Below are 15848 nucleotides of genomic sequence, written 5' to 3'. Positions count from 1 at the left end.
CTTCTTCTGTGTGTCCTGACTGGGAATTGAACTCAGGATATCTATATGCCAGGCCGACACTCTATCCACTGAGCCAGCTGGCCAGGGCCTAACTTTTATATTTTATGTTTTATATTTGATACTTGAAAGTATCTGTCTTGGAAAATTGGAGAGAAAACAATATTGTAATTATACAGCTATAGTGCTTTAAGATAGGAAGAAGAAACAATGTTATTATTCCCACCAAAACTTGGGTGGGAATATAGATTTGTGTTCATAGCACTTGGCAACTGTTAAATTGAGTGAAAAAACATTCTGGGTTTGTCAACAGTAATTTAAACACTAACTGCAATTTGTGGACCCCTCTTCCCCAAATACATGAAGAATGGTATGATGTAGTTCTTCTATGGGTTAAAGTGGGGGAAATTTACTGTAATGATTAGTTATCTTACTATTATCTTTTACAGATATTTATAATTTTTACAGGCAGATCCCTCCAACCTGTGGTTCACACCCCGCTCCTCACAATAGTAGGCCTTGCTGTCTGGAGCTTGATAGTACTGGTGACTGTGGAGTCAAGGGACCTTCCCTGCTCAGTGCCAGTTCTTCACAGGCAAAACAAACAAACAAACAAACAAAGTAAACTAAAAAAAACCAACATGATAAAAACAATATTACTTAGCTTTCTTTCCATCATGGGGGCCTGTTTTGGCTCTAAGACTTACAAACAACAGAAGTCTGGGGTTTTTGCAGTAGAAGCTAATTTCTTGGGCTAATGGAGACAGAGCTTTGGGATGCTCTCATTGCAAATGACTGGCTAAGGCCCTGATCAAATTTCATATTGGTATGCAGAGTGAATGATTATTAATAACTGACTTTTATTGGCTAAAATTAAAGGACTATGTGTCAGTAGCCAGAGCATTTATAAAGCTAATATTTTTTATAGTGTTAAAGTTTAAGTTAATTATCTGAGTTAGACATAGTTTGAGTGCATTTATACTCATCCATGGAGGCTATGATGAGTAATCAGTAATTTCAAAATTTCTCACATCAACTCCCACGTCCTCAGGGGAAAAATAGGAAGAAATGAACCTTTTTGTTTCAATAACTATTTATGGAGCTTTGTAAATGTTTGTATAATCAACTGTCGATAATATCTGGTTGGTTAGCTAATCTGGAGGTTCGGAGAATCTGTCTTTTTTCCCTCAGACTACTGTTATTCACGCTTCTCCCTGATGTTGTCAGTCACTGTCGGCTGATGCAGTTTTCTGTTTTTCAGCTCTGGAGTCTCTGATGAGAGAAAGGCAGACCTGCTTAGGGGCTGGTAGGACAGGGGAGGATTGCTCAAATGGCACCTTTCCTTTAGTTCATGTGATTGAGAGTTGATTGTAAGGTGTGCATCGAAATCAATTTCTTTATTTTCCTAAATACATTTTCTGTAACCGTCTGTGACCCTGATGCACGTCCTTTTTGAGATCACCCCTCCTTGGCTTCTTTTTTCCACCTAACTGCTCTCCTTGTTTTCTCTTTCTCTCTTCCTTTATTCTTATGTAGGCCTGACCAAAGATGGCAGTAATGAAAATATTGATTCTCTTGAGGAAGTCCTTAATATTTTAGCAGAGGAAAGTTCAGATTGGTTTTATGGTTTCCTCTCCTTTCTCTATGATATAATGACTCCTTTTGAAATGCTAGAAGAAGAAGAAGAAGAAAGTGAAACTGCAGATGGTGTTGATGGTACGTCACAGAATGAAGGGGTTCAGGGAAAGACTTGTGTTATTTTGGATTTACATAACCAGTAACTTTGATTCAGGGACTGAAGTCATTGGCTTATGAAAACCAGAAGCAGCCTTTTTCTTTTCTTTCCTTTGCTCACCCAGGGCTTAACGTGCAGTGGGGCAGCCGCGATCAAACCACACAAGGCGATCATGTGGCCTTTCTCCCCAGCACGGCTCCCAGCTAGTCCCTTGCTCGCTTCCCCACTGCCACTGAAGAAAGTGTGCATTCTTCATTCTTGTAGCTGTCTGCAAAGTGCATTGACAGTGATGTCCTTGGTGGTATAATTGGTTTCTGTATCGTTTTGTTTTAACTTCTGTATTCACTGAACTAAATTTAGTAGCTTAATAGCAAATTGTTTTGTGATTAACCCTTGATGCTTGTCTTTCTAACATACTATTAATTAAGATGATTATAATGGACTTGATTATCAGACTATTTCTGGCATGATTCATAAATAAAAGCTTCTCTGTTGATCTTTAACATGACTGATGTGTAAAATGATGGTTCTTCAAAAGTCTGATTTTTTAAATTGTAATTTGTTTAGGTTAACTGATTTGTCACATAGCTTAATGGCAACTTCAATGAAAAATTCTGTATTAATGGTGCTTTTAAAATAATTTGAAGATAACTTCATGTTTTTGCCTTAGGTTAGCTAACTTACTGTATTCAGATAGTATTATAAATATCTCTGTGTATGAAAGCAAAATTTAGTTTTAATTTTATTTCCAAATATACATCCAGAGAAAGTAATTTGTATATTTTTTAAAGAAAGCATATTACACGAGAAGGAAAATGTGAATATGTATCTTAAATAATGTTGTACATATTAAAATTATTCATCCTAAATAAGTCTTTTTCCATTTTTTTCCTGGATTGCCTTATTAATTGACTTTGGTATAATATGAATTTTAGATTTGTAAACAAAATTTTTTTAAGTGGCAATTCTTTCTAGGGGAATATGATTTTACCATTAGAAAGCCTTAAAAACATCTTTGAATTTCTTCACTTAACGTTAGTTTGCTTGAATAATATCAAAAACAATGATATTAATCATATAGAACCTGCATTTCTTAAAATGAGAGTTCATCCATTTCCTTCCTTAAAGCTCCAGTTTGAGAGTAAAGAGACCTAAGACCTTTGGTTTCTTTTACTCTTGTAGAGAGAGGTGTTTCCTGTTCTTAAATCTCTGAGATTGAAGCAGCTTTGGTTCTTCCTCGAGCCTCAAATTAAAAAGTGTTTGCATTTTTAATAATTTTATTTAACTATAATAATTTCTGCTTTTCAAATATTTTTCTCATGTTTAATCAAAATTCTTTCTGTAGACAGATTATTCGCCTATTTTTTTTCGAAGGGAACCAGAACACAATTTCTCGGGTAGAAATCATTCTTGTAGGCTAAGAAAATGGTAGCTTCTCCATTTTCCAATCCACTAAGATTGTCCATTTGCCAAATTTAAGTTTTTGGTTTTTTTTTTTTAAAGGCAGTATTCTACAGGTTTTTTTGGACATCAACAGTGACCTTCTGAAGCTTATGTGGCTATTAGGACCCTAGTTTGTCTACCCTGATTATTAAGGGATATACGTTTTATTCTGTTCATGTTTCTGACAGTCCAGAACTTTTGCTCTTGGAATGTTAATATTCAGGAACAAATGAATATGATTTCCTAATGTTCTTTCTGAAAGTTGATGCAGTTTTTGCCCATACGTAATGCACTTTCCACTTTGAATTTGAGTGCTGTGAAGTATCAAAGTTCATTAGGTTTAAATTTAAAAGCATTCTTAGGCCTCATTTTTAATGAAATTCACTTAGCTGGATGCCTGAGATATAGTTTTTAAAGCAGTCTTATTTCTTAATGCTTCGTTACTACTAACTCCAAAAGATGTTTGATCAGTTTATGAGAAGTAAATAATTAAATTTGTGTGTTTGGAACCATTAATTTCTCAACAGACCTTTTTTTTGTCACGATACTAACACATTTTATGTACAGAAATTAATTATGCTTTATTTTTATAAGTGAAAAATGAGGGTATGAAATAATAATTCGCTATTTATTTAGTACCCCTTTTAATCAGCCCTTTGGACAAACCTCAGAGGAAGGTGAAATTCAGGTAGTTGCTGAACCCCTACCTTCTGTGACTTCCTTCGATTTGTGCCTAAGGTTTGTTTTTGTTGAGAGAAGCGTTATTTGCAGAACTGGTATATATAGTATTTTGAAGCTGATCAAAATGTCCTCACTTAAACTTTATTTATTATACATGCTGTAATTCTTAATTTTCTAAGGAATTGTATACTTTTCTGTTTCATAATGTATTCTCCTTGCTTAAACTGAGGTACTTCCTTTAAAAGGCAAAAATATTTGAATATTAATTTATAGTCGTAGAATTTTAGGTTGTACTATAGTCACTTTGCGTTTCTGATGCTGAGCTGCCGCAGAACCTTACAGAGTGTGCTCTGTCTTCAGGTGTAGTGTGTCCCCAGAGCTGCCTGCCGCTTGTCCCACTGACAGGACCCTGGCTTTTCTGGACTTGGGCACACACACAGGCAGAGACACTCTGGGGATTTCTTCTCTGCCTCTTAGCTTCGTCAGCCCTGATTGTCCCCGGGGTGTGAGGGGTGGGGTGTAACTCACTTGGAGCAGTGTCTTCTGGTGCTGATCTTATTGATGAAAACTCGAGGCCTCGCTGCAGGCTTACAGGCTGCGACCCAGGCCGAGCCTCGGGCACTGTGGTGTGCCGGGAAGCAGGGGCGGGGGGACTGGCCTTTTTCATCTTGTGCTCCATTCTTTATTCTGGAAACTGCCTCCCCGTCTTACAGAACTGGCTCCAAGCGTGCAAGAAAAACTTCTTTCTGTTTGAATTCTGTTTTTTCTCTATAGTTAGCTAGACTGAACGCATGTTTCCTTCTCTCTTTTGATGTTTATCACTTTGGAAAATTATCAAAAGCAGATATAGGCATCACCCGTTATTCTTAATTTGTATAGTTGGCAGTTACACCTTTTGGGGATTGATACTCTGTGACCCTTTCTTAATAAGATTCTGGTCTATAAAACAAGCAAGATGTTTTCTGCAAGTTAGGAATTTCCTATGATCACAGCACATATCTGGCGCACTTTAATGAAAGTCAGTGACTCAGACTTTATTATCACAAGTTGATTGATGGGCCAGTATACTGAATTCTCTGCCTCCCTTATTTGTTGAGATAACTATGTAACACATAGCAATAGGTACTAGCTAACTGTGAACTCCTTGCAGTAAGGAACCAGGCTTCAGGCTTCGTTTGAATTTCCCTTCAAAGCTAAACCTAATGTACTTTCTTTATTAGATATTTGCTGGGGTTAGTTCTGGTGAGTGAGAGCCTCAGGAGTTGCCCACTGCATTAGAAAACACTGAGGTGTTTTGTTTTATAAGCAGCTTAAATTAGTGAAACAATTTTGGACATATTTTTTGAAGAGAAATAAATGACAGTTTAAAAGTTTGAATAAACTGACCAATGCTAACAGAAGTCTTCAGTCTTCCAATATTTAATCTGTACTTGAATCTGCATTTTATCTCTATTCAAACTCGGGCTGTAATCCCTGCCTAAATCTAGTCTTTCAGTTCTGTTAGGTTCCAATCTTCCCTTCCCTACTGATCATAAAGGTTGGAAGGTTTATAGCTTCCTTTTTTCAAAAATGTCTGTGATAACATAGTTATGCCATGTATTTACAAATATAAAAGGAAATTGGTATAGTGTGTCCTGAAATGCTTTTTACCAAAACTAGATGTCTGGGGGCAAGGGAGATGTTGAGGGGAATATGGGGGAGGGGGGATGCATTCGGGGCGACACTAGAATCTATGTAAACACAATAAATTAAAAAAAAAAATTGCCCTGGCCGGTTGGCTCAGCGGTAGAGCGTCGGCCTGGCGTGTGGGAGACCCGGGTTCGATTCCTGGCCAGGGCACATAGGAGAAGCGCCCATTTGCTTCTCCACTCCCCCCCCTCCTTCTTCTCTCTCTCTTCCCCTCCCGCAGCCAAGGCTCCATTGGAGCAAAGATGGCCCGGGCGCTGGGGATGGCTCCTTGGCCTCTGCCCCAGGGGCTAGAGTGGCTCTGGTTGCGGCAGAGCGACGCCCCGGAGGGGCAGAGCGTCGCCCCTGGTAGGCATGCCAGGTGGATCCCGGTCGGGTGCATGCGGGAGTCTGTCTGACTGTCTCTCCCCGTTTCCAGCTTCAGAAAAATACAAAAAAAAAAAAATAATAATAATAAAATAAATAAATAAATAAAACGAAGTGCCACAACAAAAAATAATAGATGTCTTTTCTAATGAAAATGTCTGCCTACTTCACAGAACCTTTACTTAGGTGTTTGGGCCTCTTTTGCTATCTTTAGTCAATGATTAAGTAGATTATGATGTTTCAGTATGGGAAGGAGGCTCAAAATGACTCACAAGTCCCAGCAGGGGCTGTGGGAGTGACTGGAATGACCTAAGTTGCAAGTGATACCCAACCTACCAATTCTGCGGCCAACTCTCTGAAAATCTGCAGTAGCTACTTGGGCTACTGTAATGGAGCTAGCCATTTAAAATGATGTCTGCTGCACGTGGTGGGACTCCAGGTTCCACCACTGGCTTAATGATTGAGCATTTTAATTTCATGCAGAACATTTCATTTTAAAAGTGTGGGTGGGATATGTGGTTCTGAGGCAGTTGCCAAAATGATGTTATTACCATTAGGCAACTGCTTTGTGTTCTAAGGGAAGAACATTAGACATACTTTGTTCAAATTTCTCTATGAGAATTGCCAAATAGTCAACCGAACCATTTACAGCAGTCACTTAGAAACCATCAGAGTAAACAGACCAAAGGAAGGAAGCAACATGATGATTATTTTTTGCCATTCTCTTCGTAGCCACATCCTAATGCTGCTTTGATAACTGCTTTCACTTAGAATGTATTCTATCAATAAAATAACTCCTGATTGGATTACATTTTTTTAAAAAAGCAGCTTAAAGTGTCTGATTGATAAATTTTCTCCATACTATGTGGAAACTATTTTTATCATGAATTTTATTGTTTGATGGAATTGTTCCTTATTTTTCTCCTGGAAAAACGGTATACTTGCTGGGTTTTGACACTATAAAGAGAGTCCCCATCAGCCACAGTTACAAATGGTAAGAAATTAATTCTGCTAGAAATGAGGTATTATATACTAGCAAAGTCTTAATATACATACCTTATGCTTTTTTGGGGAGAGGCACATCTCTACTTTCTCAAACTTGTGATTTTTCCCCCTTACCTGCTGTTACCAATTGTGGATCACTATTGACCTCTCTCCACCACTGAGCTTTACACTGTTGTTGGAAAAAGAGCTGTTGTAAATGTCCCTGAACTGAACCTCCGTGATGTGCTCACTGTTGTGACTGTTATTCTCTTCAGTAGGTGTTCAAAACCTTTTGTACTATCATCTTCCTTCCTCTGTAGAGGTGACTTTTTCTGCATTACCGAAGTAGTCAACCCTGGCTGGAGCTCCATTATCTTCCTTTCTTTACAGTGGATGACATTTATTTACTGTTTCTGTTTGAATCATTGCTTCCTCACTCATCAGCCATTTTTTGAGATGTGGCATCTTCTGGTTTCCAAAGCCAACTTTTCTCCTTTGTCTGCACCTGCTCTTCTGGCCTCACCATTTCTCCCCTTTCTCAGGAACTCAGTTTCTTTTTGCTATAGGCATGCGATTTGTTTTGTCTAGCCTTCAGTGCATACAAACACAGATGAAATTCTTCAAAACCTTATTCCTTTTGTGGCCCTGATACTCTTGGGAAAATATATAAATGATCAGTTTTCTTCTAAGAAGGTAAGAGTGGCCCTCACGAGCTCCCTGGGTTTTGCTCACCTTTCTTTCCACTTGTGTTTTCTCATCGCTGTAATATGGCCGCCTCTTGTACTGCTTGTAAAACTGCAATCTGGAGAACCTATGGGACATTTAATAGTTAATATCATTCAGTATTGTCCTCCTTTGAAACTTTTGTTCATGCCTTCCTTCCTACCTATAATTGCTCCTTTAATTTTTAGGACACTGCATTTTCCTTGATTCTTCTCTCTTTAATACTTAGGGACTTCGCTATTTACTTCCTGTTTTCCAAGTACTGTGTTTTCTTTTGAGTCTATACTATTTTTTTCAGAGACTAAATATAATTGTGACTTAAATTATTAGCTCAGTATTTGTCATGCCAATAGTACTGAAAAATTATTGACTATATGCTTTAAATTTAGGAAAGGTAGCCTAAATAGATACTTTGGAGAGAGTCAGAGAGAGGGATAGATAGGGACAGACAGACAGGAATGGAGAGAGATGAGAAGCATCAGTCATCAGTTTTTTGTTGCGACACCTTAGTTCATTGATTGCTTTCTCATATGTGCCTTGACCGTGGGCCTTCAGAAGACCGAGTAACCCCTTGCTCAAGCCAGCGACCTTGGGTCCAAGCTGGTGAGCTTTGCTCAAACCAGATGAGCCCGCGCTCAAGCTGGCACCCTCGGGGTCTCTAACCTGGGTCCTCTGCATCCCAGTCCCACGCTCTATCTACTGCGCCACTGCCTGTTCAGGCCACTCTGCTTTTTAACAGGAAAATTCAGGGCTTCATTTTAAGAACCAGCAAGTGTCAGGAGGAAACATTAATATCATTAAAGGTGCATTTTAATGATTTATGCTAATTTATATTGCACATTGGATAATACTTATATAATTAAAACTTGCCAGTATAAGAATAAGTCTGTTATTTTATTTTGAAATAATCTTCAGTGGGGAGTGGTCCAAGGAAGCATTCATTATTGCAAGGTGGCATGCTGTTTTTAGTAGCGTTTAGGAAAGAGTCAGGTTTATCTGGGAAAAATACTTGTCATCACATACTGTTTATGGTTGTGTATGTGGATCAAGTAATTGGACAGATAATAGAAAGCCGCATGCAATAGTTAATTCAAGTTTCTTTTTAAAATATAGTCAGTGGTAAGACATACTGTTAGTTTTTTGCCAGAATGATGATGGGAATAGTTCAGCCAGTATTAATTACCTTTTCAAATGGGGCTATCTCATTTGATGGAAGCTGGAAGTGTGAGTGTGATTATGGTTTGGAGAAAAATATGGAGTGACTGCTACAGTTTCCAACAGGAATAAGTATGAAAGAGCGTAGGGGACTTTCTTGTGACCTTGGTTGTAGAGTGACAGATCGTACCTGTTGCTGCCTCACACGAGATGAACACTAATCATATCTCCCACCCTGATGTGCCTAGGTTGGTGGTTTTCAACTGGTATGCCACAGACTTTTTGAAACATGCAATACCTGACTATTTAGTCAGGGCCACTGACCTCTTTTCTTTTAGACTGTCAAATAAAAAAAAATGACAACAGCCAACACAACAATAGCCATCCAGTGTGAATGAATCAAAAAAACTTTTTTTTTTTATCTGATTGGGAAAATATATTTTTTGAAGTGTACTGCAGAATTTTACTAGTTTATTTGTGCCATGAGATGAAGAAAGCTGGAAATCACTGGGCTAGGAAATGGATTGGCAACTTGAAATGCCCCTCTGGAAAGTTTGCTGATACGTTAGTGTAACAAAGCACTTATGCGACAAGGGGAGCATCCGTTGGCTGGGATGCTAGGTATAACCCGGTTAGAATAAGAGGGTACTGAGAGCTGTGTGTGCTGACATTTGTTAGAGGGTTAAAAAGAAACCCATTTTCATTACCTTCATTTACCAAGAGAGGAAATAGAAAAGCCGTTGCAGAGTTTTTAGATGAAGAACAAAAAAGTTAATATATACATAATGGAACTGTAGTGTATTTCGTACTTGTGTAATTTTTAAATAAAGTTTGAAACTATGGGGGAAACGTAATGATTAATCAACTAGTAAAGATTAAAATTCTATTAAATTAGGCTAGACTATCCTTTTTGGGGATGGCAATGATGACTGGGTAGGAAAGTAAAGTCCTAGATCTTTCATTTCACCCTTGGTGCCTGTAATTGATTGTATCTGGGCGGAAGTCCACTGACTATTCATGCACCACTGAGAGGAAAACACCGTTTCCTGTGGTAAATAGACAATTCTGAAGCCAACAAGTCTGTCACATGTAAAGCATATTGTGAAGTTGACTAACTCATAGGCTGATTATAATTAATGCATTTTTCTGTTATAAATAGTGGAAACAAGCTTCTAAAATGATATTTATATGTTGAAGAAATGTATTTTTTTAAATGGTGAATTTAACTTAATTTGTTTAACAGATACACCAATTTAAACTTTGTATAGATATCTTATTTTTTAATTACCGTAATATTTTGTTTATAACCTATTTTCATCTTGTAAATATCAACAGAAGGACCTGGTGGGGTAGCCAAGAGAAAAACTAAGGCTAAAGGTATTTTCTATTTTTGAAATTAGCCTTGAGTGAATCAAATTTAATGCTTGAAAATGCATGACATTTTCTGGATATGTTATGTAAATGCAGCTACTAATGCTAAGCGTTACTGCTTTTTGGTTTTGGATGCACCTTTGGTCATAAGTAGTTTTATCAAAGCCTTATTAAAAACTTTAGTGCCTCAAGCCTATAATATTCAGTAATTTGTTTCATGTTGTCAAACTTTATGTCTTCAACATAAAAACATATGTAACAATATCATGATTTTATTTAAGTATAAATTTTAATTTATACTTACATAAATTTAAAAGTACACAGTTCTACCCTCCAACCTAAAACTTGTTTTATCAGTGATTGATTTCACTTCTCCAAAGCTCTGATGGAACTTTCTTCGGGCACAATAAAAGCTAGTGTGAGCAAACTTGTAGTTTCCAGTAAAATGAAAACTTAGATTTATAATCTTTAGCACTGCATTCTATTGGTATAGAATTTGCCATGTTTTATATTTGAATTCTTTAAAAATAATTTTACCTGTGAACCATTCCATGTAGGCTAACAGCTTATTTTATATCCCTCTGTTTTTTTCTATTCACTTGTAAATATTTATGTCCTTCACAGAGAAGGCATGGGAGAAGTGCGTGTTTTTCTCTATAAAATATGTAATATTCTCTTGTGTTTTAGTGCCTGGCATATTTGTAGTTTGTTATTCATTTTTGGTGAAACATTAACAGGTGAGACTTTCACTATGTGAGCTTCAGGATTTTGTGATTTATATTTTAATTTTAAGATGAGGAAATTTTAATGGTTTAACTTGGGTATCTCACCTGAATAATTTCTGGGAAGAAAACAGATTTTTCACCATTTTAGTTTTATATAAATGATTGCAAAATAAATACCAAATAAAGTGTAATTTTACTTCTTACTCTGGAGAGGCACATTAAACATCAAAAACTTACTGTTTTAAAACCAGCACGCAGAGTAGGGCCTGCCGGTGCCGCCCGGATCCCGGCCTTGCAGTGCCGTGATCTGTGCTGCTCGGGAATGGCGCTGACGCGGGGTGAGGGCATGCTGGCGGAGTCCTTGTCAGTGCTTGTCTGCATTTTTACAGGGTTTTAATAAAACTTCAGGAAGAACGGAATAACATTTTGTGCCATGTGAATTTTACCTAATTTTTTTTTTTTTTCATTTTTTTTCTGAAGCTGGAAACAGGGAGAGACAGTCAGACAGACTCCCGCATGTGCCCAACCGAGATCCACCCGGCACGCCCACCAGGGGCTACGCTCTGCCCACCAGGGGGCGATGCTCTGCCCATCCTGGGCGTCGCCATGTTGCGACCAGAGCCACTGTAGCGCCTGGGGCAGAGGCCACAGAGCCATCCCCAGCGCCTGGGGCTATCTTTGCTCCAATGGAGCCTTGGCTGCGGGAGGGGAAGAGAGAGACAGAGGAAAGCGCGGCGGAGGGGTGGAGAAGCAAATGGGCGCTTCTCCTGTGTGCCCTGGCCAGGAATCGAACCCGGGTCCTCCGCACGCTAGGCCGACGCTCTACCGCTGAGCCAACCCGGCCAGGGCAATTTTACCTAATTTTAGTGGGTAAAAATATCTTCTACATTTTACTATATTAAAGAAATATTCCATTTCTTTGTCTCTGCTTAAATGCCACAAAATATGGTAAACACCTTGCATCTCTTATGATTTCCTATGAGAGAGCAAGAGGGTAAAATTTAAACCTTTGGCTAGCAGCACTATTGAACTATACAAAGCACATTGAAAGGAATGTCTTACATGAGATTTGGAATTACTGTATATTCCATTGAATTACGCTCTTCCCTGTGAGAGCATGGACAGCACTTATATGTTGCCTTGAGTGGTTCTACATAGATTAACAGGAAACAAACTTAAAGGAATACTGATTTCATAATGTTGAAGGTGAGTAGAAAAGAAATTCTACTTATCATTTTAGACACTATAGATAAGGAATTTAAATTTTTATCCTCATAGATATTGTATTTTTCTTAATTAAAAATAAATAGAAATATTTTCATTATTGTTTTCAAGTATTAAAGCACAAATATTAGTAAGGACATACTTTCTTGTTAGAGCTAAACCTTTTTAAATTACCTTTGTACAAATACTTGCCAATTATGGAAAATTTGTTCTTATGGTGTCAGTGTTCCTTTAATTATGTTATACAGAGTTGTGAGATGAGTTAACACTGTAAAGTACTGCTTTATGGATGCGTTCATTTGAATAATACTGCATGTTAACTTTGTTTTAAGACAAATTGTACCATATTTTAAACTGGAAAAATGTGATGGCAAGTTTCCAGAATTATTTTTATAGCTGATACTTTATAGAGAATAGCATCTATTTTTAACCAACTTAAAAGTAGTGTATTAAAGTCACTTTTTGAATGATCATTTTAAGTGTGTGGAAAGACTAAAAAAAAAATCAATACTTTTGCACTAAGCTGCTATTCTATGAATTAAGAGATTCTCTCAATAAACATTTTTTCCTTTGATTGGATAACTTGAATGTTAAAGAACTCACTAAAGAAGAGCTCAAGAAGGCAAAAGAGAAGTCTGAGTCAAGGAAGGAAAGTAAGAATGAAGAGAGAAAAAAGAGGAAGAAAGAAAAAGAGTTTGACCGGAAGGATAAGAAAACTGCTGACTCCGATACAGCCAGGAAAGAGTCTCCGAAGAGTAAGAAGGACAGAGAAAAGGAGAAAGCGGGACTAGATAAAGGTTCTAAAACCAAAGAAAATAGGAAAAAGTCAACTAATATAAAGGATATTTCTAGTAAAGTGACATCCAGAGACAAAGATGACAGAAAGGAAGGAAGAAGTTCAACTACAGTGGCACAGGTCGCAAAGGGCACTATTCAGAAAAGAAAGAGCTGAGCCTCTGATGTCATCGTCTGAAGAAATGGTAATGTTCATCATGATTGCTGCTCAAGCGCGTAGAAAGTGTAGTGTTGTTCTGGTTGGGGAAGATGTTTAAGTTAGCTATTGAATGTCTTTATTGGTGCTCAACAAGTATATTCTTGGAAATTTCAGTACACTGTCTAATGCTTCTAAACTTAAAAGATGAAGCTTTAAAAATATGTAATAAAAATGTGATGTAATAACATTCTATTTTTGTTTATTTATCATGTATCCAGATAAATGTATATGTATAATGTGAATTGTAATGAACTCATTAATATATTTAATATCTTCATTGGAGTTGAATAAGAATATTTAGATTTTAAATAGTAATTATACGCAGAGTGACATAACTTGAAGGTTATTGATAACTACTCAGGTAGGGAGGAAGTTGCTGTCTTTGTTTGCCTTTCATTTTCTTCCCACCTTCTCCTTCCTGCTTCCCCCCCCCCCCCCCACACACACACACCTTCTTTCTCTTCACAGGGCACTTTTTCAAGCTCAGGTGACACCCCTGCAATCCTCCCTCCTCAAACTCGGGATCCCCACCCCCTTGTCTCTTAGGACTGTCCTCTCCTTAGACTCTTCCCAGATTAACCCAGCTCTCCTTCTCCCATCTCTCTCCTGTTGGCTCTGTCTCCTTTACCCCCTTGTCTCTTAGGACTGTCCTCTCCTTAGACTCTTCACAGATTAACCCAGCTCTCCTTCTCCCATCTCTCTCCTGTTGGCTCTGTCTCCTTTACCCCCTTGTCTCTTAGGACGGTCCTCTCCTTAGACTCTTCACAGATTAACCCAGCTCTCCTTCTCCCATCTCTCTCCTGTTGGCTCTGTCTCCTTTACCCCCTTGTCTCTTAGGACGGTCCTCTCCTTAGACTCTTCCCAGATTAACCCAGCTCTCCTTCTCCCATCTCTCTCCTGTTGGCTCTGTCTCCTTTACCCCCTTGTCTCTTAGGACGGTCCTCTCCTTAGACTCTTCACAGATTAACCCGGCTCTCCTTCTCCCATCTCTCTCCTATTGGCTCTGTCTCCTTTACCTCCTCCATCTCTCCAACCCTCTGCCCTCCTCAGCTGCCTCCCCCCCCCATCCTGCCCCACTGTCACCCAGTAAGGGCTATGTGCCAGCTACACTGTCTCAAGAACTCTGAATATAGTCATGAATAAAAGAGAATTTTATTTAGAAGAACAATTTTGGAACACATTTATATCTTTACAGACTCAGGATCAGTATAGAAAGGCTTTAATTATTCAGATAAAGATATCCTTCCATTTTATAGCACAGTTTTTCCGTTATTTTGGTGGAATGCCATATGTTTTTCATGTTGGGTTGTGTCATAATTGTGTACCATTTCTAAGGAGTTGCACATATGGGATCTAACTAGAAGTCAATGTAGTTAAGAAAATATTTAATAAAAGGAAATATCAGTTTCAATAGGTTTCTACAAATGGTTTGTGCTTTTCTGTGCATGAGTTCTTAATCATCTAATGGGGATGACCTGATTAAGTCTATGGCCCTCGGCAGGCCTTTGACAGAGCTTTCTAGTTTAGCAGTCTTAGTGTAAAGGGGCAGTGTTTTGCATGACTCTGGGAAAAAAATCCCTGGGAAATTTACCACTGGCCTGGTGAGGGCTGGTGACCATCTGTGACCCATGTCACAACTACACCTACACACCTTTGTCACAGTTCCTTTGTGTAGTGGGGGTGGGTGAGTTTTCTCAGTCTGGCTGCTAAGCACAAAGCTTTGGCTAGAGGTTAGTATGTTCCGCTGCACCACACAAGCTGCTCCCTGCAGGAATGTGAGCTCCTGGGCGCAGAGGGAGGCTCTGGTGTGAACTGGACAGACACGGAGCAAAGCAGGTATTCACATCCTGATACAGATCTTGCTGCCAAGGACTGATTTTCAAATGTAGATACCAGATTTTAAGTGTTAATATCACCAGATGATTTTTTCACCTTACGGAAGCAGAGAATTGTAACTGCATTCCCTGAGAGCATTCTAGTCATTTTTACCCTGGTGTTTGCAGGGGGCATAAAGTACATAAAGGCTAAACTCTAAGAAAATGAGTGAAAAAAAATATTTAGAATAACCTGTAATCAGCAGAAGCCTATAAACATCTGTTGCTGTTTAGTGAACACTAGGAAATATTTTATTAGTTCTATTGAATTTTTTTTAATTGATCAGCTCAAGAATTGAATTGAAACATCTCTACTAAAACATTTAAAGATTATTTTAAGAGTTCTTTTGAACTAGGAATTAATTTTTCTTTTTTCTCTTTCCTTCCCTTTTCTTCAGTAAATAAAGGTTTTAACTGAATTTTATTGAAGTTGAGGCCACACTTTGCATTGATATTAGATTTTACTCACTTTGTTATTTACTCTGTAGTTATTTCCATATTCTGCTGCCTTACATTGTTACCTAAGGAGAATTAAAACTAGAAAGGTTACCTTTTTAAATAAAACAGCTATAAACTGAGACAAATATTTTATAATATGAAGTAATTGGGAGTCCTGAAAAGTGAAAATTAAATGATAAGAACGAAAAATATTTTGTCATATCACTAACTAATGTTTTATTTAAATTGCACTATGAGATGATACTTAGAATTCTAAGAAATGACGTGCTGGCATAATTTTCCTTAAACTTTCGTATGCTAGTGCTTCACAGGTGAGTAGACAAGTCGTTGTGAAGACCAGTGGTCCCCAACCCCGGGCCGCGGACCCGTACCGGTCCGTGGGCTATTTGGTACCGGTCTGCAGAGGAAGAATAAATAACTTACATTATTTC

The 15848-nt window shown here is 38.1% G+C and overlaps 1 protein-coding gene across 9 annotated transcripts in view; it reads left to right on the top strand.

The window, feature by feature from the left end:
• The window catches only part of ASPH (aspartate beta-hydroxylase), a 251987-nt gene that overhangs the window by 54451 nt on the left and 181688 nt on the right, over positions 1-15848 (top strand). For 2 of the 9 annotated variants that reach the window (XM_066266197.1, XM_066266199.1), the window contains 2 exons: positions 10106-10147; positions 12687-13271. The exons of 6 other annotated variants lie outside the window; for them this stretch is intronic. In XM_066266197.1, coding sequence (XP_066122294.1) covers positions 10106-10147; positions 12687-13042 — 398 coding nt within the window. In that variant the 3' untranslated portion in view covers positions 13043-13271. Of the gene's footprint in view, positions 1-1533; positions 1851-10105; positions 10148-12686; positions 13272-15848 lie in introns of those variants that run through there. One more of the 9 variants, XM_066266200.1, reaches the window with a different exon arrangement.

The sequence above is a fragment of the Saccopteryx bilineata genome, chromosome 3, assembly GCF_036850765.1.
Source record: "Saccopteryx bilineata isolate mSacBil1 chromosome 3, mSacBil1_pri_phased_curated, whole genome shotgun sequence".
Classification (NCBI taxonomy): Eukaryota; Metazoa; Chordata; class Mammalia; order Chiroptera; family Emballonuridae; genus Saccopteryx; species Saccopteryx bilineata.
Note: the sequence above shows the minus strand (reverse complement) of the source record. Positions and strands in the feature narration are given on the sequence as shown.